Consider the following 27,972-nt stretch of genomic DNA (forward strand, 5'->3'; position numbering starts at 1 on the left):
GGGGACTCCGTCTCCGTCTCCGAACCCAAACCCAAACCCGAATCCGAATCCGAATCCGAACCCACCCTGACATAATTTGATGTGTGAACTTTGACCGACCCCCGATGCTCCGGGATGGGTCTAATTTGATTGACGTCAACGCGCCCGGAAATGGTGGGAAAGCGAGGCAGACACACTGCCAGAAAGAAGTGCATAGTTATAAATAAAATAATTATTATCAGAGTAACAGAGTATTATTTATTGAAGTAAAGTGATTTCTATTCCAAGGCTCGTTTTTACATTTCTTTTTTCCCAGTGCAGACAAAAGAAAAGATTTCACAATGGACCGCAAGTGGAGGAGAACCCCATCCGCTTCCGTGGCAGGTAGCATTCGAGTCCGGTCCGGAGTCCTGTTACTGTTGCTCCTGCGAGTCCGTGTCCTCGCCAATGGAAATGATATCCAAACAAACTCAATTTGGTGTGCTGCCAGCGCCTTTGATAGATTAGCAGACAAAGCGAAGGAGGCGCGACTGCAGCGACACGTGACCACCAGTCCAGGAAGGAGGTGGGTGGAGTTGGGAGGAGGTAGTGGGGGGAGGTAGTAGGGGGTGCAAGGACACTGGCAAACTCGTATTCGTATTCCATTTGGGCGAGCATACAAAATTGATTTGGTTGTAGCACAAGCAAAATATTTGCCAACGGCAGGCAGCCATTAAACAGCTGCTGCTGTTGCTGAAATGTGGAAATGTGGAAACTCTGGCTCCTGATTTTCCAGCAAGGACACGTGCCGGCGATGGCGATGGATGGCGTTGGGTGGCTGCTGGTTGGGTGGTGCACTTGCTGCCAACGCCACTGTCACGTGCCACAGGCGGCAAATTAAACAAGGCGCAACATGGGAAGCAAAAGTTTAACAATGCAGAAAATTGAAAAACAATCAAAAAACCCGGCCGCAAAAAGAGAGGAGGGCAGTGAAAGTTAAGTGCCGGCATGCATCCGAGGACAAAGGACACAGGACGGAGGACACAGGATGCCGGATGACACGGGATTCGGGATTCGGGTGGCGGGTTGCGAGTTGCAGGTTGCGGGCTAGAGGATACGGATATATTCTTCTGTTTGCTCGTAGCGCGCTCTTCGTTTCGTCTCACTTTATTTGGCCATAATTAGCTTAATGCGCGCAACAAACAAACCGGAAGAGGCGGGGTTGACGCAGAGGGGAAGCGGAAGCGGAAGTGGCCGAGTTGCCAGCCAAAAGCGAGCTGGCCATGCACGTCCTTGCCTGGCATTTGGCCAGGCCAACGGCAATGGCAGAGCAAACAAATGTGCCAGCAACGTGAAGCAGGAGCGGTCCACACAGTGCCTGAAAAAATCACAAGGGCCACGTCAAGTCGATACTAGTAATACCCTTCCAGCTCTGTAGCTAATAAATAGATTAAAGATTATTCTTTAACTTATATTATATATTTTTAAGCTGTGTATATTAACGAATTAGTTAGAGCTACTTCAAAGTGGATAAATATATATAATCCTCAATAATATATATAATCGCAAACATTTATTTTATAATATTTCTTATAATAACAATTATTTGTTTCCAAACACTTCACCCCTCTTTTCAAAGTCAAGCGAAAAGTTGGTATACCCCGAGGTAAGGGAAGCGTCGGAAAAACGGAAACAAGGCAAACAGAATGCACGGAAAAAATTAAAATCATTAATCCCCTTAAAAGGTTCTTAATCTGCGGCTGCTGCTGCTGAATTTTGTTGCTTCATTTGCCGTCGTCGTTCAGTTTTCGCCAGCCATTTGGGAATCGCTGCCCCTGCATTGCTCATACGCAGCGTTGCCAACTTGGGTTTCCCTCTCTCGCCCGTTCAATCGTGCTATATATATTTTGAGTTAGTTTCGTTTTTCGTTTCTTGCACCTACATATATTATTTGTGCTGTCAGTGAAGTGTCCGTTGGCTGTCAACGGCCTGCGACATCATCATATGACTCTGAGTCAGCGGACAATCAGCTGCCAATTGTGATTAGTTCTCCGGCGTGTGAGTTTATGTTCGATCTTTGGCAAAGCGGACGACCCTGGCCAGTTTGGAGCCACATGGAGGAGCATGGAGGCACATGCAACAGTTGTTGATTGCCACCTCCGTCAGCAACTGCGATCGTAAATTGAGCAAACATTTGTGGCTGTGCAATTGCATCGCAAGTTTTATGGCCCTCTCCAGGGCCCACTATATATACTCACATATACTCGCATTCACATCTATATTCACATATATTCGCATTCGCATTCGTATGTATACTCGGCGGGCGATTTCGAGTACGAGACGAGGGCAAACAGCTCGCTTTATGACTGGCAAACCTCCCGCCGAATGGCAATGCAAAAACGGGCGCAATCAGCAAAATGTAAATAATTTCACTGCGACCCGAAACAGAAAACTGAAACTGAAACCAGCAACAGAAACAGCAACAAAAACAGCAACAACAGGCAAGTGAGCGTCTGAAAAACAAAAAGGTGGCGAACCTGGCGCAAATAAAACAATAAATTTTATACAAAATTGACAAGCTGGCTTAGCCGCAGCCACAGTTACTGATAGCCAGCCACTTTCGGTGGAGTGGCCGTTGGGAAAAACTGGAGGGCAAAGGCGTTAGAGGCGCAGACCACTCACGGACAGCACTGCAATACGGCCCAATAAACAATAAACACTAAACTATTAACAATTAACAATGAACAATAAACAATAAAGAGAGCACAATGCGGCCAGAATCATGCAGTAGCCAGTTTGGTAGCTGGTTCACTTTGGGCCGTAAAAGCTAAGCATTTAATGGCGAAAACCGAGATAGACGAGGCTTTTCTCAGTGCAGTAGAGGTTTTTTCATTAAGGCAAACTAATTACAAGTAACTTGTATAATAAGTATAATATAATAATTACAAGTTCTTTCAGCTGGAAGTACAAAAGACTCATCTTCGCGACAAACCCCGCAGAATCTAATTAATTTCGCCCCCCGAAAATTATGACAGGGGTGGCTGGCTAGATAGATCGCACCCTTATTTGGCGACTGAAATCAAAACGAAAACAAAAGGAAAACTTATGTTCCGCTGTTATTTTCCATCCACAATTGCACCTCCAACACAGCCACAGCTACACAGTACGCAGTCAAAGAAAACAAAGCTCTGAAAAAAGAAAACAAAAATAAAATAACAAGGAATTTAAATTGAAATTATTTATTTTTGCATTTCGAAAGCGTTCGCGCGTGTCAAGGATTTCTCACGCGCACCAGTCAACCGGCAAAACGATGACAAACCCCTCGCACTGAGTGCCAGTACAATTTGGCCACCCCTCGAACACCCCTCCCCTCCTCTACCCACCCCCTTTCTGGGCGGGAAAATAAAGAAGCGAACGCCTTTGCTTTTTTAATTTGAAAGTATAAAAATAACAAAGTATTCAAATGTCAAAGTCTCGCGGAAACCGCTTTTCCAACCAAAAAAAAAAAATTATTTGCATTCGAGGATTCGCGGAAATCTGTAAAATCGTAGCTGTATTGACTAAAAGCATTTCGCTTATTTATTGTCAGTCAGAAGTATAGACTTACATAGTAACTTCAACTGCCTGATTAGTGTGAGAAATAATTCATGATTCTGATGAAACAAACCTTATTATAAACTCCCACTTAAGGTCAAGGTCTGGCGGTCATTGGCGCCCTGGGAACTGCTGCAAATCTATTTCCAGTGTGGATTATCACCTCCAGTTGGGCAAACGAGATAAGCGGCAATCCGAAGCAACAGCTGATCGCCACTAGCCACACATCGAATAGAATCGTGGGATCGCAGTGCCACTTCCTCCCCTAAAAGCCCACGACAAATGCAGTAGTTAGCCCAAGACATCATCTCCTAATCCTCGGGCACACACACCAAAACCAAAAACTAGGCCCCCAGTGCCGCCGTGGGAATGCCGCAGGAAACCAGCACCTGCCTGTCCAACACGGAACAGGGAATACGATATACGGAATATGGTATATGGAATATGGTAAATACCAGGCGAGTGTGATGGATAAATCTGTAATCACACCTCTTACCGCTCCGCTACATCAACGTCGGAACTTCGTCGTCGTCGTCGAGAGGGGCGGGGAAGTCGGGGAAGCCGCCGTTTTGATCCGCTGGCTTACGCAGTTGAACCACCGGACTAAGGCAGTCCAATAATTTTCAGGTGCCCCACTCAGCGGGCCAATGAGTCGGCGGACATGTACTGGGAAAAATATTTAAGAAATAAACTTACAAAGCAAAATATAATCTATTTAAAATATTTTACTATCTATATAATTTCACAGATAAATGAAATCCAAAAGTATGGTTTAATATTATGAAAATACATGAAATACCTCAGCAATACTCACATTGTTTCCATGCAAATAACCATCTTTCCATATATCAAAGCATTAAAGCATTAAACTTCAAGTTAAGATATCATGCTGTCTTATCTGATGGCCATTGACATTCTTTCAGTGTAGAAATGCGCATCGCTGAGACCAGGCGTATGAGTATATGTGGTATAGTCAGCCGACCGGTACTCCCACTCTCACTCCTGCTGTCAGCCACGCCCACCGCCGCCCACTGCCACCCACTACCGCCCACCGCCCACCACCCCCGCCCACTGCGAGTGCGGCTGCTGTCTTTCGGGCGCTATAAATCATAAGCAAACATTTTGATATTGTAATCCCCAATTTAATCCGTGCGCATAAAAAGCCAAAAATCAAACTTTTCGACATGGGCGGCGGTGTCTGTGATGTGCCTTCTGCATTTGCTTTGTTAGTTTTTCTTGCTCGTTCGTTTCGTTTCGTGTTTTTTTCGCTCGTTTGCCCAAAAAAATTGATGGATTACCTTGCCCCCCCCCAAACAGCTCTACCCCCAAGAATCAGGTGATAAGAATTCTTCAGCTTCTGTTTGTTGCTGTTTCTGCTTTGTTTTGTACTCCTGCTGGCCGTGATGATGATGTGGCAACTGTTGCTTTCGCTGGCCGCCTTGATTTATTAATTAATTATGTGCGGACGGAAACTGCGTCATTACGTGGAGTGTCGATAAAATGGCTAATAGGGCGCGATAACTTCGGCGATTCGGCGTTTTGGGCGTTTCGGCGTCCGAAGATCAATTGTCGTCGGCCCTTTTTGAAGCCGCACGGCGGCAATAGTTGAAAGAACCCACCACCCACCATTCACCACCCACCATTCACCACCCACAACCGCCCATCGAAGCAGTCAGGGTCTGCCATGTTTGAAGTGGAATTTTCGGCGGTTGGTAGCCTATTTTTGTGACTGGTTACACAGTGAAGGATCCCGGATGCCTTTGAAGTCGTTGCGGCAAAGTCGTTGAGCAATGCAAAATGGGTTAAGAATACCCACTAAGTTAGAGGAGAGGAATTGGGTTAACTGGCTTCGTTACCTTTGGTAAGTGATTATGTGAGCAACGCGATTGTCTGCCTCCTTTGAAACTGATCATAGCAGTAAATCTACTTAATACCATTTTTATTAAACCCCTAATCAACTCACATTGATCCTTTGTGGCGGATGTGCCCACTCCCATTACACTTATTGCCATCAGCCGATTGACGTCTGTCCAGGCGGGCATATCCGCACCCTTAATTGATTATGTCTAGCTTCCGAGTCCCCTAGTCCAATTTCCATCTCTGGTGGCGGTCTGAGCTGCCCACCCTCCGCCTCTTCCCCTGCGGGTGTCTCCAAACTCGAGGTAATTACCATCCGAACAGCTGATTTTCCAAAGTCAAAGTACCAAAGTCCCAAAGTCCCAAAGTGCGCGTCCCAAGAACCCAAGAAGTGCAACAGTCGAGAGGAGAAGTCCTGCGCTCTTTCTGTTTTGCGAAGGTCCTGGGGAAATTGCGTAGCCGCCCCGTGCGCATGTAACACATATAGCAACGCCCCCTGAAAACGGCGTGCCATCGGTGGGCGTGGCCAGTGAGCAGTGAGCAGCGAGTGCCAAAAGAAACAAACCAATCGAAAGGGAGTGAATAATCAGCGAGTTTTCGACGAGTGGCTGGAGATAAGCGGCGCGGGGGGAGGGAGGGGTGGAAGTACAAATATCCGGACGGCGGTGCAAAATGTGCGTAGAGTTTTCCGCTCCTGTTTTCCTGCCATCCGTGCTCAACATTTTCCGCTCCTTTTTCCACGTGCCCTGCATAAATCGGACAGCAATCGATGTAACTTGTGCCCAGGAGGAGTTCCGCACAGATGTCATCATATTTCTCCGCAGGTTCCAAAATTATGCGGCTCCTTCGGCGACGCTTAATTTGTTTTTCCCCCTCCCCCCGTTCACTTCTGCTGTTGCTGGGAAAAGCCAGCTTGCTTTTTTTCATTTTTCCGACGTGTGCCAGCAGCCACTTGGTTACAAGTACTTTACGGTAATGGAGGATTTTCGCTTGAGCATCCTCTAACAGAAATTAATTTAAATCGATATGCGGCCAGAGTGGCGCTGTCTACGTGGCCATGGGTGTGTCACGAGGGGGTGGTGCTGTGGGTGGGTGGGTGTCTACTGTGTGGCATCCTGGCCTTTATTAATTAGCATCGTAATTTACTTTGGCGGTTTGATTGAACTGTAGGTGGCTGTAACCTCTCAGCAGTGCGAATATTGCGCGTATCTCTCGCATTCCCAATGGCAATGTCAACAAGGACATGCCACGCAAACTAATACACAGAACACACACACACAAACGCACTTTTTCGGAGGATGGGAAAACCCTTGCCACACTTAAACAAAAAGAAAAAATTAAAGTACCTTTTTAAATATAAGCTATACATGATTTCCCGCGAAATATGTTGGTTTAATTTTCCTAATTTCTAATTCCTTAATTTGTGCTTAAATTGACTTACTTGGTACTACAGATTTCTCGCAGTGCACGTGTGTTTGTATAGTTTATTGACTGCTTGAAGGGAAGTGCTTTCCATAGAGAAACGGAGAGATTTTTCGCTAAGGAATGTAAGACTGGCCGCAAATCCTGAAAATTGACTTCGTCCTCAAGGACAGCGGTGGTGGCTGCGGGCGGGGAAGGGGCAGGGGGTTTTTTTGGGGGGGCAAACAGGAAAGGGAAATCAATGCCGCCATTTTGCGAAAGAGTTGCCAGGGAATCCGCTCGCTACCCGCGTGGTTTTTCACCATCATCATAAGGCATACAAAATTAGTTCAGTCGGCTGGGGATTTGTGAGCTGGAAAATGGGCAGTGAGATGGTGAGAGGGCAGAGTGGTGGGGTTGTGGAGATGGGAAATGGGAAATGGGAAAGCGAGCCCGCTTTGTTGCTGTTGTTGTCGCATCTCCCTACGCACCATCGTATTTCATTTCGTCATGTTTCGGGATTAGGCCGGATTACTTTGGCGACTGAGCAATGGCTCCGAAATGCTCTGAACTTTTCAACTGCGCTGCCTGTGAACTTTTTGGTAGTTGCTTAAAAAAGGAAAGCGGCGAATGCGGGGAAAACGAGAAAATGTGACGACGCGAATGTGTGTGGATGTAAATCTGAAAGGGGGAAGCCCCATGCCCCCACATTCCACATTCCCCATTTCCCTGGATATCTGACACTTTGGCGCGCCGTGGCATTTCAATTTCTTGAGGTGCGTGCGACTGCTCGAATGTTCGGCATTAAGTTTTCCTGTTGCCAGCATCAAAGGATGATGAGTTTTCTTCCCCGGACACTTAAGAGATCCCCCTCCAAATGGCAGACACACTACGCGGCACGTAGACCCCATTTGGATGGAAAAACGCGAACGCCATTTTCTTTCCATGAGTTCGCTAGATAAGAGTAGATACCAGTGGCGAAAACGCAGTTCCCCGTTTTATCAAACGAAAGTCGAAAGTCTAATTTCGGTTGCCCTTATAATTGAAAAACGACCTGGTAAATGCCCACAGCTCTGGGCCCGAAATAGAAATAGACAGCTTGTCATCAATATGAAAGTCGGGGATTTGGCCAAAGGGTCACAAAGGACATTGTGTAATTACGCCAACGCAAAACCGAATTTCCCCGGGGTGCTGAAAACCCTTTGATGGGAAAACAGCAGTGAAAGTCGGACCTTGCACCACGCAGGTGGAGAACCCTTTATCATCATATTGTACTGCATCATCGACACTCAGGTGAAACTCGCCCCTTCTGAATGGGTGGATCGCTGGAGTGTCCGCTAACATTGTGCCACATTTACGTAACTGGACGAATGTGTGACGGTGAGTTCAAAGGCGGCAAACTCGAGCAGGTCTGAGCAACTCGAGTGGCTTCAGTGTTTCGAGGGCCCGCGCTCAACGCGATTATCATTTCAAGTCTATCTGCAATCTGGGTTATGCCAGTCGCACGTTCTGAGATATAACGAATGCTACAAATAGCTGGTCTATATAATCAATAAATAGCTAAGATATCATGTAGCAAGTTTAAGATAGATACTGCATCTACTGCATGACAGCTCGATTTCCACCCTGAGTTCTCGCTTAAGATCTTGTCGAATTGATTGGCATACAGCACAACTTCCGGGGATCTCTGGAGGTCACGAGTTATGACTCGCATGGCCATTGGAAATTATGTCCGATTAGTTTGCCGGCATGTCAGTTGCGCAATGCGAGGCCATAAAGCTAGCAACATTTATGTACATCTGTCTCCCTAGCCATCTCCCCCCCAGCTTCCCCCTTTCGACCCAGTTAACCCCATTCCAACGCTCCAAGGAGAAGGATAAAACCGCCGGGAAAGGCAGGCAAATGCGAAATAAAAACGAAAATTATGAACTGCACAAAAGCTGTTGTGAATTTTAATAAATTCTGCCTGCTGCTTGTTTCTGGTTCTGTTTCTGTTTCAGTTTCAGCTACAGCTTCCTTTGAATGTATAGCTGTATGTGTGTGTAGCTGTATTTCTGAGCTGGCAGAGCGAACAAATCAAAAAGGGGAAAGTCCCAGGGTGGAGATACAGATACAAATACAAGCGCAAGGATACGTCAAAAGGAGCAGTTATTTATTTATTTGCGAGGGGCGGTTCGGGGGGTTAAAGAGGCACAGCCACAGGCAAAAGCAGAGGCACAACAATGGCGGGCTAACGCAGAATAATGGGATAACAAAACGCCCTTGACACCCAGTAAAAGACAGCCAGCCCTCAAAAGTGGGCAAAGTAGCCTTATTATTATGAACACAGCACGTAGCAATTGTCCTGGGGCGGAGGGGAGCGGGGAGGGCACTACTCTGCAGGGTCCTGAAGGGGGGGAAACGGAACAAAGGACCAAACCAGAACCCCGAAAGTACAAATCAAACCCTCGAGAGCGGCCAAATAATGTGCGGATGAAGAGCGAGAGGGAGAGAGGGAGAGCACAGCAATGGCGCACTGCAAACACGAGGGTCTGAGTGAGAGAGCGCGAGAGTGGCGACTTTGGGGGTGTGTCTTCCATGCACTCGGTTGATCGGACCTCCCGCTCGCACTGCCGGGGCGCAGGCAGCACTCGCTACTCGTCGCCTCGTCGGCCAGCAGACCATCTCCCTCACACCCTCTCGCCGGTGTGGCGCACGGGCACGGGCAGAAAAGAGAGATAAGATAGCGGGCGATACACACGGGGCTCTTGCGTTCGAAAGGCGAAATTCCGGGGTATTGCGTTCAGTAGCCGCGAGTTCTCGTCGCCAGCACCACGTTTACCGTTAGCACTGGCCCAACCACCCCGCACGCCCCACCCCCCCGAAAAGCAGGCAGACACACTCGGCAGATACTCGCTGCATGCGCTGTACACGCATCCAACAGATACTTTTCCGAATTCGTTTTCAATCCAGCTACGTCCTGTTACGGATGCAGACGCGTCGCCTCCGTTGTGATACCAGATACATGTAATTGCAGGTCTAGAGCCACAGATTCAGCCACAGATACACCGATTCGAGTGCCCCCAGCAGATACTTAGCCTAATTACGCCGCGGATTAAACTATTAAACACTTAAATCCGCCAGGATTTGCCTATCAAATCAAATCGCATCGAATCGAATAGAAATCATATCACTGCGAGTGCCGCGTGTGTGACTGTGTGCGCGAGTGTGTGTTTTTGTGAAGCGGCAGCGAGATTAAAAACATATCCCCGAGTTACTTAAAATTAATCACTAACATAATCACTGTGATTTTTATTATTTGATCTGCCGACGTCAACACCGCGTGTGCGAAAACTGTTTAACGGCTGGGGCTTTATTAAATGCCGCTTGCCATTCGATACGATTAGCAATCTGTTGCAACAACACAGCATAAACCTACCGATCTCCCCGAGATTTATTGCCCATATAGCCCACTGCCCACTGCCCACGCGATATATCCGGAAGATTTTCGGTGACTTTCCCCAGATCTCCGGCGTTTGAAATGCTGGCCATCTGATTTATTGACGGGCCCACGACATTTGCTCCATCAAAGTTCGCCTTTGATATTCCGGATCGACGGAAGCGGCAAAACCGACGGAAGTTCGCTCCCACCACCTAGTGGATTAATTTGAATTTCTCTCCCATCATTCAGAGGTGAGTGCCAGTCCCATCTACTTGATCACAGCTTACTTATTGTAATATTAAAAGAAGATCCTAAGTGAATCTTAAGATGTTACAAGACAAGATTGCAAGCAAGTCACTGCAGAGCTGAGGTTTATCAATCCAATTTGTCTAGATATTTCAAACGATTTTGGTAATATGAGATTCGTTTTAAAAACGAAAGTAAAGCTGCAACAACAATGTGTTGGGTCATCGCAAACAGAAGTTGCCTAGCTTTCCAGGGAGGATCAGAATAGGTTCCCATTGAAGCCGTTTATAAACGGCTTGTTGGACAAGGAATTAAGTTTACGGCGGACTCTCACGCCGCGCATAAATCACGGCGGAGTGAGACCCGGATCCGGATTGCCGCCATAAACCGAGATCTCGGCCATTCCGTAAGGGGGCCTCTGGGCTTCTGGGCCGGTAACGTTCATTTTTTGGCCACAAAAATTTGGAGGAGAGCCCGGCCAAGTAGCGCTGGCTCATTGACGTCACCTGAACAATTAGCAAACAAGATGTGGAAAAAAACCTAAGTACACAATACTCGGACTCGCGGATCTCCGGGCAGCCGCTAAACTCGAATTTGTATAAAATAATAAAATTAAATAGGAATGAAAACATGTGGAAAGCCTTGGCACAACATCGGAATCTTGCCACCTTCGCGACGAAGAGGCCGTAAACCCACGAGATCTCGCGGCCATAAAGTGGCATAAAATAATTCTGGCATTCTTTGTCTTAGGGAATCATTATGTAAATAAATTCTCACTTTTGAAATAAAATGACGAGGCAGAAAGCGGGAAAGCTGAAAGCAGAAAAACACACACGAAATAGAGCGGAGAATATATTCTTTGGCGGAATGGAAACAATGGCAAACTGGCAACCGAATTATTTATTAGACGATGCGGCAGATAATTTAGCCAGAAATTGAGACAACTGCGGCAAAAGGCAGAGCAAATAACAGTATTATAAATATATACCCATCCCCGGCAATATAAAATGCAGAACTTTTCATTTCATTTCATTTCAACGACTGACCCATCCAATCGTGTGGCCCATAAATTGGCTTGAAGTGAAATTATGTTTATCACGAAAGGCTGACTGCCTATTATTATTGCTGGCTATTATTATTGTTGAACAACCGCAAATGGATTTAACATTACAGCCGCACTAATCCACTGGGGATCAAGTGGAGATCAAGCGGCATTATCAGCGAAATCGAAAGTGACAGCTCAAGCCAAGGCATTCCAATTAAATTTAATTGAATTCACTTAAATACTCAAACAATCACACACAACTGCGAATTTATGCTAGAATACATATATTGCCGCTAGATTTATGAAATTCGTTCTCGTTTCGAATGCCTTTGAATGCCTTTAGTTTGTTGTGATTGAGATTAGATAACCATTTATTGCAACGTTTCATTTCGTTTCGTTGCGTTTCGTTACGTTTGCTCAGATAGCACACTGTGTATAACATATATATATATATATATGCCTTTCCCAACCGATATCGAGCGAAGGGGAACCTGGAGGAACCTGGAGAGGTGTTCCCTCCCTTTTCGCTAATTGATTTACGATCGTTTATGGCTATTTTCGTGCTACTGTCAGTGGGCTGTTTTTATTTTTAACGAATTTATTGAACGCCCATGACAGAGTTTATCGCACTAGCGGCTGTCAGTGGAGCCTATTCTACTGCTCTACTGCTTTCAAGCTTTCCCCAATTCCCCAATTTCGATTGCCAAAATCCAAGAGCGCCCAGTGTACGTGCAATCATAACAATAATAGCGGAGAAATGCTCGCAGAAATGTAAATATTTTACATCGATAAGGCTGTTATCACTCGCCCGCCCGCCTTCCCCGCTCCGCCAGTCTGCTGATAGCGGTGGCTCAGTGGCTCAGTGGCTCAGTGGTGCGGTGGAGCAGTGGTTGTCAGCCCCACCATGTGCCCCACCAGCTCCCCTCAGGTGCTCCACCAGCCATACGATTTACGACGCCAACTGGAGGAAAGAGTCGCATTCTACCACTCCGTTTGCCGCCGGCTCCAGCATCCGTGGTATTAACCCCTTGACGTGTTTGGTGTTAACTTGCCATTCGGCTGGTGTTTGGGTTAAGCTCCCTGTTTGCCTTCGCCGTTGAGGCGATAAAAGGTTCCACCAGTTGATTTGCCTGGTTGCCCGGTAGCCAGCCAAGTGATAATTAAGGCTGCGTAGCAATGAACTCTCCATATGACTAACCTCAAACTCGCAACTAATTCTACAATTAGAGCAATGCTTCCCCTTTTCTTTTCGCAGTGTATTAATGACGTACCGCTTTCTCTGTGTTTTGCAGCTTTTCGGGCTCTGGCAACGGCTGCATCTTGGATTTGCTTTCACCACAGTTGGAAGATACCGGCCTCAAGACGACGACTTTCCTGCAGCACTTCAAGGACGTCGTCACGACGAAGTTCACGGGGAGGGACCACCACCTGCCGCCGCTGCACCCCGCACACCCCGCCCACCCGGCGCACCAGCAGTCGGCCCTGCACCACCACCACCACCAGCAGCAGAGCTTCTCCACCATTTTCCCCACGTATCTAGGCATGGACCGCTCCTCCGCCGTCGGCGGTTGCGGCGGGGGCGGCGGTCTGGGCGTGGGCGTGGTCACCAGCTCGGCCACCGCCTTGGGACCCGGTGGCCTGACCAACGGCGGCGGCGGAGTGGTCAGTGGCGCCCTCAACGGACTGGAGGCCATGTCGGCCGAGTCCACAGGGCTGTGCCTGCAGGATCTGGTGAGTGCCGGGACGGCAAATGGAGCCGGCTCCGCAGGATCGGCGGAGAGTGCCACCACCACCAGCACGGCGCTGAGCAGCGGCAGCACCGGCAGCTCCACGGTCAACGGAGGAGGCAGCAGCACCTCCGGCACGGAGCACCTGCACAGCCACCACAGCCTGCACGACTCCAGCTCGTCGGTCAGCATCTCACCCGCCATCTCGAGCCTGATGCCCATCAGCAGCCTGAGCCACTTGCACCACTCCGCGGGCCAGGACCTGGTCGGTGGCTACTCGCAGCATCCGCACCACACGGTGGTGCCGCCGCACACGCCCAAGCACGAGCCGCTCGAGAAACTCAGAAGTAAGTATCGAATCAAGCCCATATCTTTATAGTACGTAAAGAATCCTAAATTGAAGGATTTTAGCTAGAGTTTTGATTAGCATGCCAAAGTTTTGCAGACTGAATCAAAGATGCATAAATTGGTTTTAAAATACATCAACCTATTTTCTTTTGATCTGTTCCCTTTTGAGGAGAATTTTCCCGAAATATATCAGAAACGTTTATTTTTCCTTGGCATAATGGGCTACCATTTCGTGGGCAATTTGTAGTGATATTTGTGAGGGGCATCTCGCACATTGACAGCTAATTAGTGGGCCCATAACTCAGTGGGAAAGACGAACATTCTTGGGAGGCTGCTACTCGGAAGATATTCCCTTCGATGCGAGTCATCAACAAGTGTCCACATTCTCATTGCTATTCATGGCACTTTTGGGCACTGGGCTTGTGTTTTATACATTTACACAGTTTCCTCTGTCAGTGGCAGCTGTTGGCATTTCAATATGCGATTCGTTTTGGCCATCATTCACGCTTCGTGCCAAAAGCTCACTCCCTGCTCCGGTCCACTTGTCGCTCCGAATCTCCATCTCCACCACCACCTCCATCTCCATTCCCCTCATGCATATTCATAATCATTGTGCAATCATTAGCGCATAATCTCCACAAAAGCGTTACAAGGGGAACGGCCCAAAAAACAGGAGTTGGTCCGTGAGATATCTAAACAAAAATTTCAATTTTGTGCGCATGTCACGGCTAATTGAGCACCCTTCTGGCGTAGTGCCGAAAGCAACACTCTACCCTGCTCACTTCCACTTCCACTTCCCCATTGCCACTTCCCTTTGACATTCGATATGTGCATTGTAGTCAAGTGTTTGTTGTTCCGATTGCTCTAATTGTTATGGGAATTTGGACTCTGCGGAGGATGCTGAAGTGCGCAATGCCACAGCCACAGCTTCAAGTGGCAATATGACAACTCAATTGGTTCTGGGGAAGATTCTGAGCGGAGTCAGGCCAACCCAGATGGCCAGGAAACTTGTTGGTGTGCCAAGACAAGTAGAAATTATACGAATATGCAGATCTCTCTTGCATACAACTAGTTTTGCTCAGGCGAAAGGCGAGATTCGTAGAAACGAGGAGCAGTTGGGAGTGAGTGCCTAGCAAAGGATGGGAATCCCTACGAACAATTTCCATTTGCACAAGAGATTTGTCTGCCCTCGCCCAGAGATTTGTTGGCTGTCGCCCTGTCAACTCAACTCTGCCCCTTCGGGGTTAACAGCCCGGCAAACTTTGCACTTGTCTGCATCCCGGAGTGGCCACAATACCCAAAAAGAACCCAACCAAACTGAACTGAGTAGAGGTGAGGTGAAGCCATGGAGGCCACAGATGTCCTGCCATTTATTTGCGTGCCAAAACAATTTAGCACAAAAATGGCTGGCATTTAAAATATGCACGACTGCAGTTATCCTTTGACACCCGTACAAACACGTAGATATTCGTAGCTGCAGGTGCGGGCCACGTTAACAGCTCTGAGCCACAAATTTCCACTCCTGTCCGCCTGTTTTCGCCCGCTTTTCGCCCGCTTTTCCCCTGTTTTCCTCGTGTTTTCCCTGATTTTCCCCCTTGTTGTCGTTATTGTTTACGCTCTTGTTTAAATAATGGCCACGCAACGTGATTCTGCTCCTGCTGCCGCTTCGTTGCTGCAGCATTTTCATCAGACTCCAGAATTGCATGGCTGCAATCGGATTTTCAATTATTGGCCAATTTAATGGTCAGCACACAAACAAGAGACAAACACCCACAACCCATTCTTTTATACACATTTATTTATGCGTATTTATATGTGCGGCAGAGGTAATCATTTTTTACGATTGCACTTTTTTATGGGCCTTGTTCCACCTTTTAGTTTCGACTCAACTCGAGTCGACTCTTTTCTGTTTTATTTTTGGTAGATCATTTTATGGCTTCGGTGCGTGTTTTTATTTCGCTGGCGGTGCTCAAAGGATTTCAAGTTCACGTCTTACACCAATTTAGTTATTTGATTTGATTTTTATGGTTAAGAGACGTAACTCTTTAATAGATCGGGATTGTCGCCTAAATTATGTTGTCAGCAGCTGGGAAGAACCGACCTTGTCCCTCCCTCTGTTTGTGTATTTTCATATTTCACCATCGCGGCAATTAGGGAATTATCTCGCTGTATCAGTGACTATATAAACATATATCCACTGGCGTTTATATTTGTCCCAGGCAAACCGAAACAAACAGAACCCGAAACGAAACGAAACTGAAACTGAAACCGAAACCGAAATCCAAATCAGAGCAGTTTACATTTACTTTTTGGTTGCTCGGCAAATAATAGAATGCTGTTCTATTCCTATACCTCTATACATACTACTATACCTATGCCCATTTCCATTTCTTTTTGTTTCTATTTTTTATTGCCAGCTAGTCCAGTCCTTAGCTTGTTTGCCAAGTTGTTGCCACAGATACGACGAGATGGAGAGAACTATTTGCCCATGACAATGTTTGTGGCTGATGCCGTTGATAAAATTATGAAATTACCAGCGCTTCACTTCGGCTTTCTGGTGAAATCGTGCTGTTATCTGTTGTGTCTACACCAAAGTAAATGCCCATCTTCCCGCTAAGTGTTAATGGCACGTGCAGCTCGGCGGGCTCTAAAAACAAAAAAAAACACGAACACCAAAAAAGCGAGCAGAAACACAACAGAACAACATAAACAATAGCCCAGACTAAGACTAAATCCAGCAGATACATACTTTTCTAATGGGGGAGGGGTCCTGCAGGACGACTCCAGGACACACGAAGCTGGGCTACTTTAAATTCCGCACCAACGCCTGTTTTTGTCAGGCCTGGTCCTTATGAATATAAATACCTTTTATCGATTTTCCGCTCGGCTCCTGTTTCGCCGCTTAAAGCCTTTAAGGATTTCGTCCTGCGGCGTGCGAACGCACAGTGCATTGCCCGCAAATCTCTGCGAAATTGCTCACATATGTCATCGGGCACTGGCAGGACCAAGGATCACACTCGAATTGGCAATGCCACACAAATTGCACTTGCTGACCCCGCACAGTGGTGTATCGATAGGGGAAATTGTCGTAAATATATATAAGATATAATATATTTTACTCTACATATATTTTAGTTTATTAGCCAGAGAAGTGCTGTATCTATTTTATTGTCTCAATTCGCATAGTTTTGCCCACTGTGCTGTAACTGAAGTTGCCATTTATCAATCCATCTGCACAGCTCTATCTCTGGGTTTCCTCCTCGCTGGCACTGATTTCGTTTATATAAATTATAATGTCATTATGGCAACCAGCCACAGAATCCACACAACCCTCAATCACCATCCCCAATCCCATCCACTCGCCGCTCCCCGGTTTTCCTTGAGGCAATTACCTCGTTGCAGAAGTTAGTCGGGAAAACTTGATTCTCTGTCCGCTTTTCCGCCTCTTTTCTCATTATCCGGGCGAGGGCATCGTGCAATTTCGTAAAAATGTCGCATTAGAGATTATCTGAGGAAACAAACTTGTCCGCCGGACAGGACTCGCAGGTCCTTGGTCAGGTCCTTGGTCTGGTCCGTTGTCCGTTGTCTGTTCGCCGGCTTTTTGCTGGCTGACCCAATGGCAGGAAAGGAATTCGAGCTGACAGTCGGGCAAATTACTGGCCAAAGTCATTGCAGTGGAAAACTACAAGCCAGCAAGAAGGGGCAAATCTAGTCTCGTCCAGACCGACACACACACAAACAGAGTAGTGCCCCCTTTTTTTGGATGTCCTTCTCCCTTTTGTCTTATCTGCAGCCTCAACTAATGAGTCCGGGCTTTTGGCCAGGACCTCTCTGCTACAGGGCCATTTGGCCAAGGGTTGCTCACCATTCTTGGGACATGTCAATGTGATTTCCGAGATTTTTATGCGACTTCGCTCTCCGGTTGGTCAAGTGCTCCGCTTGGAGCTCATTATAGGGCCATAACATGTGGTCAGGGGCCATTGTCTCGGCCAAAGGATTAGTTTTGCGAGCCATAAAAATTAACTCTGCAAGCCGTTGCCTAATTTTCATCACTCCGAATTGGGGTAATGCAGACGGGGTTTTTCTTTTGCGGCATATGGGCCAGCAATTTCCACGGACATCAACACCTCGACGGCAAATGTGGCATGAAATTGGAAAATATTTTCATTTGCGGCGGAGTGTTTAACCCTTTGCTGGCCCAGTCAGTGGTTTACAGCGAAAGCAAGTTCTGGTCCCATTTCCAAATCCAATCTCAATCGCAATTCCAAACCCAATCCCGATGCCAGGACCCCAATGCCAAAGCCAATCCCGATCCCCTTTCAACTGTCACATTAATCGTTTGTTTTTGGTCACCAACTAAACGTTGCTTATGCTTGACATTTTCCTTTAACCGTTTTCCTCCCTTTTTGCGGGGCATGTCCTTTGTTGGACGAGTCCTTTTATTTTTGTTTGTTTTGGTCTGGTGAGGTTTTCCTCCTCTGAAAGTCGCCTGCGTGTCCTGTGTCTCCTGCGTCTCCTGGCCCCGGATAATTTATTGCTCCGGCTGCCGTGTCGTGTGTCAAAAGTTTTTATGTGGAAATCTGTCTATGAATGAGGCGCGTATGTGTGCAGGATGCCTAGATGCTCATATCCTCGGAGAAAAAAAAAAACTCCGAATCATTTTCGAATTTTTGTGCAGTTTCATTCGGGCAACCCTCGCTTGATTAATTGAGCCCGCCCCTTTGGGAGTGTTTGCCTTTGACTTTTGTTTGGGATCATCACAATAGTCGCCAAGTCAAATAAATTTACCATCGCTCATTTGTTTGCTCAGCGGCTAATGCCACTGCAAAATGGCTGTCGTGGAAATTGGATAATTGGGAAATCTGAAAATCTAAAAATCGTAGGAAATTGGAAAAGCGAAAGTGACGCCGACACTTGTTGTCACCGAACAGAAAGAGAACTCTTGCCTGTGACATGTGCAAAATGCTGCCGACAAGCAACGCCCACCTTTGTTTGCTCTATTGACACTTGCCACTCAGCCAAAATTCGATACCCACTCGAAAGCCTTGAAAACATTGTAAAACTCGGGCGACAACTGGTCGACAAATGTCACCGCCAGCTGACAGACGACGACAATTTTTCCGACGACCTGTCAGCCGGGAAAACCAAACAGCAAAACAAGGAAAACACCAGCGCAGCAGGAAAATCAAACTCAAATTAGTCGCTGGCCAAAATGCTCGGGAAATATTTACACAAATGAAAATCGCCGTGCTACGTGATTTTCGCTGCGTTTTTTCAAATTCTCCGTATTTTTTGTGCGCTCGTTTTTGTTTTTAGAGCGTGTCGTTAGGAAAATATTTTACGATGACGACCCATTTAGCTCAGGTCGGAAATCGAATTTGGGATTGAAAATGGGAGCATTTGGATTCATTCAGCTGTGTCTTCGAATTCAAAGATTGCAACGAGGCGTTCACTAAAAAATGAAAGTGGAAATGAGGATGCAGTGGCATTGGTGCGCGACTTAGCGTTTCACATAACAAATAACTTATGGCTTATTAACAAATTAACTAACAGCTGAATTGGCTTTCCAAGACTATTAGATTTTTTACAACTCTAATCGAACTTGACAAAACATTTATACTAAACACTGCTGCCATGTTTGTTTTTCGCATTTTTCTCCCAGTATTCAAGACGCTCATAATAAAGAAATGAAATTTTAATTACCCCAAAACGCACTCATTAGAGGCCATAAAAATACTTTCCACGGAGAAATTTCGAATTTTCCAACGGCATGTGAGGCTGTTGTCGGCGGCATAAATTATGCAACTGGCCATAAACTAATTGAGCCATGGGCCACCGCCAAGGGGATGACATTTGTGACTCCTAGGGGTACTGTAGCCCCCACTTCCCCCCAAAAAAAAAGGAGCAGGCTAATTGTTTCGAATGTCGCCGCGGGTGTTTGCTCACTTTAAAACCACATTAAAGTGACAGCATGTGAGAAGGCCATAAATAATCAGCGGTATGCAAAGGAAGTGGCCCAGAAGATTTAGGAGGAAGTCGGCAAGTCGGGACCCCGGACCATATGGGTGCACACCTTCCTTCTAGTTCGCGGGAAGACCCCTAGAAATCAATTGCCACGGCCATAAATCTGTGACGAAATGGCTTCAATTTTTTTGGGGGGGGTGGGGGAAATCATGCCAATAGCTGAGTAATTAATACCAAAATAGGCGTGACTAACTGCGGCAATTAGTACGTAGCAAACTGAGTCATTTGGCGCCGGTAGATTTATGGGGCCAGGGCGGCCAGGGCGATTCCCTCGATTAACTTTCGCCATGGCAACACTTTGAGCACGGACCACGGACTGAAGTTTTATAATCCCGCCCCTGGAAACAATTAAGTTGGCCTCCTCCAGGAGCAATCCGCTTTTTAATCGGGCTAACCAAGAGGCCATTCCAGGCTGCGGTGTCATAAATCCTTTTATGAGCTCTTTTACGGGCTCCTCTTTTCTGGTTGAGTTTTTCCGCGGGGGAAAGTAACTTTTAACGGTAGCTGCAGCTGGAATATATATATCTTTAGAACCAAGCTGAATTTTTTAAGGAGTAAGCTAGATAGTTTTCGATATTTTAGCACTTCCCTGGTTAAAGCATAAATTTTTTTGTAATTTTCTCTTGCCTGCGCTGGCTTGTTCTTTTCAGTTTGGGCCGAAACCGGCGATTTCCGTGATAGTCATAGCTCCATGACCGCCGTAGCAAATAGTTTGGATAGCACCCACTTGAACAACTTTCAGACGTCATCCACATCCTCGATATCGAACCGGAGTCGGGATCGCAAAGATGGTGAGTAGCAACCAAAGCTGCCGTATCCGTAACCCTCCCAGAAACACAGAAGCACAGAACCAAACGGCAAAAGTAGCGTATCCGTATCCGTTATCTCCACAGGGGCCCATCGATAAGGAACATAATTTATAATAATTTCGGAAAGCGTGGCCAACGATTCCACCTTTGTCGGCGAAATTTACACGGCCGGCTCCGTTTAGTTTTCGATTAGACTGCCTTTGATTTGCGACCTCACGACGACAGCAGAACAGAAAAACCAAAAAAAAACCAAAAAAACCGAAAATAAAGTGAGAATGAAGCCGAACAGAAAAAATGATATTTCACAGGGGCAGTAATTTAGTTTATTTGATTAAGTTTTCGGCAGCGAACATTTCGATGTTGGTCTCGCTTTCGACAAATACGACAAAAATGCGACGAAAAAAACACAAAAAGCACGCCGCATGATCGATGACATTCGGGAACATACATTAACTGGTTATAAATCTGTTTGCCGGCGGTCCGCCTTTGAAGTTTTTCGGGGGTGGTGGGTGGCTAATGGCTGGTGTTTGCTGGCGACGCCTGAAGGTTGCATGGCAATTAGTAACGGTGCTCCGCTGACGCCACAAACCACAAACCACAAACCAGAGACCAAGACCTTTCCCCCCACGCGCTTATCTACTCCACTGCAAACCCAGACGGACGGCAAAGAACTGCTTACTGATGAGCAAACACATTAGACAGCCGATCTATATATGCATAACTATAACCACATTTATTTAAAACAAGTATCTTAGAGTATGAATGGCTTCTTCCACAAGTATCTAAGAGTATGATTCGCTTCTTTCACAAGTATCTAAGAGTATGAATGGCTTCTTCCACAAGTTTCTAAGAGTATGATTCGCTTCTTCCACAGGCAATCGCAGCGTAAACGAGACCACGATCAAGACGGAGAACATATCAAGTTCCGGGCACGATGAGCCGATGACCACCAGTGGCGAGGAGCCCAAGAACGACAAGAAGAACAAGAGGCAGCGGCGCCAGCGGACGCACTTCACCTCGCAGCAGCTCCAGGAGCTGGAGCACACCTTCAGCCGGAACCGCTATCCGGACATGTCCACCCGCGAGGAGATCGCCATGTGGACCAATCTTACGGAGGCTCGTGTTAGGGTGAGTTCAATTCGATGTTCTTAAAGCAAATGAGGTTTTTAGTTTATATATTATACAATGAAATGAGATAAGAGTTAGCTGAAGTGATGTTTGCAAATCACTTTGCCACATAAAGTAGTTTGCTTGCCCCAAACTTTCGCCACCATTACCGCGCTGATGCTCGAATTAATTGCCAAGCAAGCCGCAAATGGCAAACAAACGCCGGCATTCCGGATTCCGGCAGCTCGGTTGCCACATTATGCGGCCATTATAGTCCGGACCCCAATTATATTACGGACCGCAGGAGTCGCGACCGCAATGCAGCCGCACAGACTCGTAAATATGTCGCCTCGTTTGGCGTTGGCTTAAACCCAATGCGGCCAACGCGGCCAACACGGCCAATATGGCCAATACTCGTGCCGGAAAGAAGAGGCCATTTCCCTGCGCCACCGTGGATTTATGTGCAGCTTTGGGGGCGAGAGGCAGGGGGCGTGGCAATGGGGCGTGGTGTTGCCATAAATTGCCGCAGCTAAAACTGCAGTTGGCAGCGTTTGCGGCATTTGCAGCATTTGCTGTTTGTAAACCGCGAGCTTATCGAACGCCCGACCTCAACTGAACTGAATCGCAGTGTTTGCTCAATATCCGCTCTATTGACATTTGTCCATGTCCGAGATACAATAGCTACTCCTCTATAGGTATTTGCCAGCAAGGTATATTGTATCTGAGAATGCTACGTTAGTGGAACTATAGAACTTTACTACTAAATCAAGTAGATTTATATAAGATACGTCTGTAGTTGCCATGCAACATCTTTTTCTTAGCTATAGATTTCATGCTTTCAACACTTTTGAGATCGTTGCAAGCTATCTCGCAGTGTGGAAGGGCCTTTCAACGGCAGCAAAAACCAATAGAGCAGGGGCCTCGAGTTGTACAAGATATCTTGTTGGCCACACAAGCGTTGTAATTGTTTGTAAACACGATAGTTAGTTGGACAAACAATGGGAGTTGGAGTTGTGGCGCCAGCGCGGCAAATACTCCTCTGATATCGCAGATATCTGCGGCTATATCTATTTCTATTTCCATTTCCACTTCCATTTCCATTCGCCGTCGAAACGGACGGAAAGACAATCAGCAGACAGGCGCGCAGATATGATAGACAAATGATCGATGATCGCCGTTGATTGCTGATGGTGATCGGGTTTGTGATCATTGTCATTGGACGTATGGCGACATCAGCGTGGCATTAATTGTACAGCTAGAAGTGGCTGCCATCACAATTGCCTCGAAAAAAGGAGAACATCTGCGAGGAAGGCGAGTGCTTCATGGTTTTCCTATGCAAATTTCGCCGGACTCTCGCATATGCGATGAAAAAAGCCAAGGAACAATTCCCCACCCCCTCTATTGCACTTGACAACATTTATAAAGAAATTAGCTGCGGCCCAGAGTGACAAGGGGAGGGGAGGCCGGGGGGGAATGATGGCAATCTAAACATGTGTTCCTCGCATAAAGCAGCTAAATGCATAAAATATTGATACAGTTTGTTTTATGGTCCATTATATGATGATGACAAAACGGTTGGCTTCGTTTGCTCACTTTCCTTTATTTCCACCCTCGGAAAATGCAAAACAATGCCCCAGACTATTTGTCATCGCCAGCCGAGGGTTGTTTAATGAATTAGAAAACCGCACACGAATTAATGATGATCGCGATCATGCCTTTCAGCTCAGACGAACTGAGGGCTGCTGGCTCACATTTAGCTAACATTTGACTTTGAATCCGACTCCGACTCCGACTCTGGCTGCCCATTGTAATGGCGAGGGCAATAAAATTTATCAAATATACAAAAGGATTATACGGCCCACTGGCGTATAAATCTGGCCGGGCTTTAAACTGTCAAAAAAGAGCAGCCCCTGTTTCCATTTCCATTTCCATTTCTCCGTAGCTCTGATAGCTACTAATCCGGGGATTTACATGCGCCGGCAATTATGGCAATATGTTCGCCCCGTCTGTCCCATTGTCTCAGTGCTCAGTGCTCAGTGCTCAGTAACTGAGTAACTGAGTAACTCAGGGCACTCTTTCTCCACTCTTCCACACTTTTTAATGTGTCAAATAGAACTCACTTTTTAATTCAATTACCAGCCAAGGACGGGCAACAACATTGCCCATAAAAGCATTTGTCGCTGTCCTCAATCTGCAGTTGGCATCGCGCTGGGATGCGAATCGTATCTTTAGGGTTGTATTGAGTGTTTTTTGCCAGCTCTTTTTTATGGTCAGGTGTCGCCAATGGCCCGGAAATGGAAACAGCATTTGCCAATCGCTGAAAGTGTATAAAAAAGCCATTGAAAGTGGCCACAAAGGAGCCGCAATATGCTGGCTTGATTGCAGTTCGAATGGTTCAATGTAGTGAATAAGTGGGGAAAAAAAAGGGTAACTCAAAAAGAGAACTGGGTTATGTTCGGGCTACACACTGAAGCCTACATAAATATTTGAGCTTAAATAATGCCATTTAAAACGCAGCTAATGGCTACTGTGACTTTCCTATCTGCGGCGACCTTTTGAACGTATTTACTTCTGTTATAGCCGTGATTAGGCTACTTTCTGTTCACATATGTCCGCATATCTGCAGCTGCAGTCGTACAGCGGACCAATTAATATAGTAGTGTATCTATGTATCTGTGTATCTCAGTATCAGTGTATCTATGTATCTGCGTATCTGTGCAGTCATCCAGACAGTTGAGCACACAAGGAGGACAGCGCTGCGTGGAGTAGTTCACGTATCGATGTTATCTGCTGATTTTCACTTGGGCAGGGCTATCACTCGCATAGAAGAGCCCCGGAAATGAGAGCCCAGCTACATTTACCATTTCACATTGGGCAAATAAAAAACGTATTTAGCTGCAATTTGCGACCATCAATCATGGGAGCCCGCACAACAAAAAGTGAGGCCCCTTACTTCTGCCACATGGCCACTTTTGGCCACTCATATCGTTCATTTATGCCACGTCCACCGAGTTCACCACGTTTACCTGATGAAGCGTTGCATGAGTTGCCGTCGAGTGTCGTTGATGCTTTCATCAAAAGCAATTAGGATTTTCCACAGGACTCTGCCCGTTGAGTGGAAAATTGCGCTGTTCTTTTTTTTCGATGTTTTGCACTCTCTCATATTTCACTTTTTCACTTTTGCGCAGAGCTTCCTCCTTTTCTTTTTTTTTGCCAGCAGGCACATCAATTTGCCATCAGCATTTTCCGTTTTTCGTTTTTCCGTCTCCCTGGTTTTTGTGTTTTTTGCAACTTTGGCAACTTGCTAAATGATACGTGAAAATGACAGCTGACGAGATCGATGACGTTAGTTTTGCATCCTTGATGATGCACGAGATCCTTGAGCTCCTGATGCCCATGATGATGATGATGATGGCGATGGTGATTTTGATGGGGCTGAGCGATGTACCTTGACAAATTGACACATGGCGAAGGGCAGGGCATTGGATTTAGGTCCTGGGAAAATGGAAAACTCTCACTCTCACTTTCGCTTTCTCTGTCGCTTTAGCCACGGCAACCAGCTCATGCGATTTCAATTAACTGCCGCAACTAATTAGATTAAGGCAATTGCCGCACTAAATTCGCTTGCTGGCACGCGGCCATAGTTTTTCACTTGTTAGCCCTCTAGTCGCGTACGGAATGTCTCAATCAGAGTTTTCCCAGGCGAAAACAAACACATTTTGCATAGATCAGCGCGTGGCGGATTTTAGTCACGCCAGTTAGGGGTATGGGGTATGGGGTATGGAGTATGGGAAGTTTGCAGGACATCAAGGACACGTTTGGTGCGTAGAGAGGGCTGCAGACCGGCATGGGCCATAAATCTGCAACCCCGCAACGTGGAAACCGACGAGCAACGCGTTGATTTAGGGACAATGTGGCAATGCGGCAACAAGCCATGAAATTCGAATGTGCAGCTTTAATTGCCCCAGCAAATGTATCTGCATCGGTGAGAACCTTTTGCCACTTGCTTTCTGTTTTAAGTGTAAGTGTATCTTGTATCTGGTATCTGGCATCTTAAAGCTTCGCGGCTTCGTGGAGAGCAAGAAACTCATCAAAATGCTGCCAACGTCTGCGCAGCTCTTTGTCATTTGTATCTGTATCTGTATCTGTGGCTGCGGAGGAGTATCTTTGTCTGCCACCCAAACATACGTATCTGTGCAAACTTCAGCCATAAATTACAAAGTTGCCATTTTGTTTTTATCTTCTGCTGGGGAGCACTCGTCCGTCGTTTTCTCCTTTTTCTCCTGCACTTTCTGTGTGCAAAATAATTTTGATTTATTTTTGCGCCCTCGCAACTTTTTCCCCTCCCCTCCAAAGGCCCCTTGGACCCCACTCGTTTTTTGGGGTGGCAAGCCGAGTTTATTTATATAAAGCTCTCCATTAAAAAAGGCAGCCCGGGCTGGCTGACTGGGAGTATTTATGTATATATTTGTATATTTATAATTACTGCACATGCGTATTGCGGCGGGGCGCGCTTTTTGGGGGAAGTTTTGCTCGCTGCGATGCCAGGGCAGATACATAAATTTTCAAGTAATAAATTATAAGGAAAATGGCCGACTGTGCGGCTTAAAAGCTGCGAATAAGTCGCGCTGCGAACTATGAATAAAACTTTTAGATTTTCTCTCTAGCCTTTAAGCAAACTCCACCTCTTGATATGGCTTCTTCTATAAACTTAACTCAATTTAATCTCGCAGTGAGCTAATCAAGTACCTATCCGTTTTCTCTCCACCAGGTGTGGTTCAAGAACCGGCGTGCCAAGTGGCGCAAGAGGGAGCGCAACGCGATGAACGCGGCGGTGGCGGCGGCGGACTTCAAGTCCGGATTCGGGACGCAGTTCATGCAGCCGTTCGCGGATGACTCGCTGTACAGCTCGTATCCGTATAACAACTGGACCAAGGTGCCATCGCCGCTGGGCACCAAGCCCTTTCCGTGGCCAGTGAATCCGCTCGGCTCGATGGTGGCCAGCAATCATCACCAGAACTCGGTGAACTGCTTCAATACGGGCGCCAGTGGCGTGGCGGTGAGCATGAACAACGCATCCATGCTGCCGGGCTCGATGGGCTCCTCGTTGAGCAACAGCAGCAATGTGGGCGCCGTGGGCGCCCCGTGTCCGTACACCACACCCGCCAATCCGTACATGTACCGCTCCGCCGCCGAGCCCTGCATGAGCAGCAGCATGAGCTCCAGCATTGCCACGCTGCGGCTGAAGGCCAAGCAGCATGCATCCGCCGGATTTGGCAGCCCCTACTCCGCCCCCTCGCCCGTGTCGCGTTCGAACTCCGCCGGACTCTCCGCCTGCCAGTACACCGGAGTGGGCGTGACGGACGTGGTCTGAGAAAACGCCCTGGGTGCGCTGCTCAACCAGCACCAGCACCACTTGCAGCACTTCTCGGGCGGATCGGTTGGCGGCACCGGAGTGCCGAACGGCATGCAACAGCACTCCGGCAACATGCTGCACCACAGCAACTTGGGCCTGGACCACTCCGACCTGGGTTTGGTGGGCGGCGTGGCGGCCAGTCACCAGGACGAGGGCAACCACAGTCTGGAGGGCAGCAGCAAGTCGCCCATGGAGGCGCCACTGGCCAACAGCAGCAGCAGCAACAACAACAACAACAACAACAACAACAACAACGACAACGATGACGAGGACGTGATCGATTGAAAAAACGCTCTAACTTAAATCAAACTAAAGGCAGTCTAGCCCTAAGCATTCATAACTAATTTTAGATGTTTGCCCCAACTAAAGATACATAACATAAAGCAAATGCAATGATGCCCCTAACTAAGCAAAAAAGAAGATACAATTTTTTGAAGAACAATAACTAAATTTACCAGAGAAGAGTGCCAGAGAACTCTGTTTTATTTGCATTGAGATTAGATGCCCCTTTGTTCGAGCGCCCCCGAAATTCAGAAATTAAGTGTTTTTGTAAATAAAAGCAAATATCTAGTGTTAAGCAGCGGAACCCCTAACTAATCAAGCCAAATAGCCAGCCCAAAGAACATATAGTCGCTCCTAGTTCCACCTTCAGTTCCCCCGTCGTATATATCGTATATATAGTATATATCGTATATATATATAAACCAGAAACGAGAAACGAGAAACGTATCAAGATTGTAAACAGCTAAGGCCAAAAAAGAACACTAAAGCTAAACTACACAAAAATATATCAAGCAGTAGCAGTTTTTAAGGAGTTGTCTAGTCGTATAGATCCGCATATGGCATATACCCTGTATACTGTCTGTATATGTATGTGTATATGTATATGTATATGTACATGTACATGTATATCCCCTCTAAAGAGCCCCGTATAAATATAAATACTATTTAATAATTGTACACTTAACATTACTAGTTATAGAAATTGAATCAAAAGAACAATAAAAATTATGGAAAAA

The 27,972-nt window shown here is 46.7% G+C and overlaps 1 protein-coding gene across 3 annotated transcripts; it reads left to right on the plus strand.

Annotated features, from left to right (window-relative positions):
* The first annotated feature begins 12,814 nt into the window (after positions 1 to 12,814).
* On the plus strand, positions 12,815 to 27,959 carry LOC120452634 (pituitary homeobox homolog Ptx1). 3 transcript variants are annotated; one of them, XM_039636944.2, is made up of 4 exons: positions 12,815 to 13,596; positions 20,257 to 20,412; positions 21,305 to 21,558; positions 26,309 to 27,959. In XM_039636944.2, the coding sequence occupies exons 1-4, from the start codon at positions 13,065 to 13,067 to the stop codon at positions 26,909 to 26,911; spliced, it is 1,545 nt and encodes a 514-aa protein (XP_039492878.1). In that variant the 5' UTR covers positions 12,815 to 13,064; the 3' UTR covers positions 26,912 to 27,959. The 3 variants fall into 3 exon arrangements, with proteins under 3 accessions (XP_039492878.1, XP_039492879.1, XP_039492881.1); XM_039636945.2 differs by having other exon boundaries at positions 20,272 to 20,412; positions 26,309 to 27,958; XM_039636947.1 differs by lacking the exon at positions 12,815 to 13,596 and adding an exon at positions 20,071 to 20,175 and having other exon boundaries at positions 20,272 to 20,412; positions 26,309 to 27,956.
* Positions 27,960 to 27,972: the final 13 nt, after the last annotated feature.

Source organism: Drosophila santomea, chromosome 3R (assembly GCF_016746245.2).
Source record: "Drosophila santomea strain STO CAGO 1482 chromosome 3R, Prin_Dsan_1.1, whole genome shotgun sequence".
NCBI lineage: Eukaryota > Metazoa > Arthropoda > Insecta > Diptera > Drosophilidae > Drosophila > Drosophila santomea.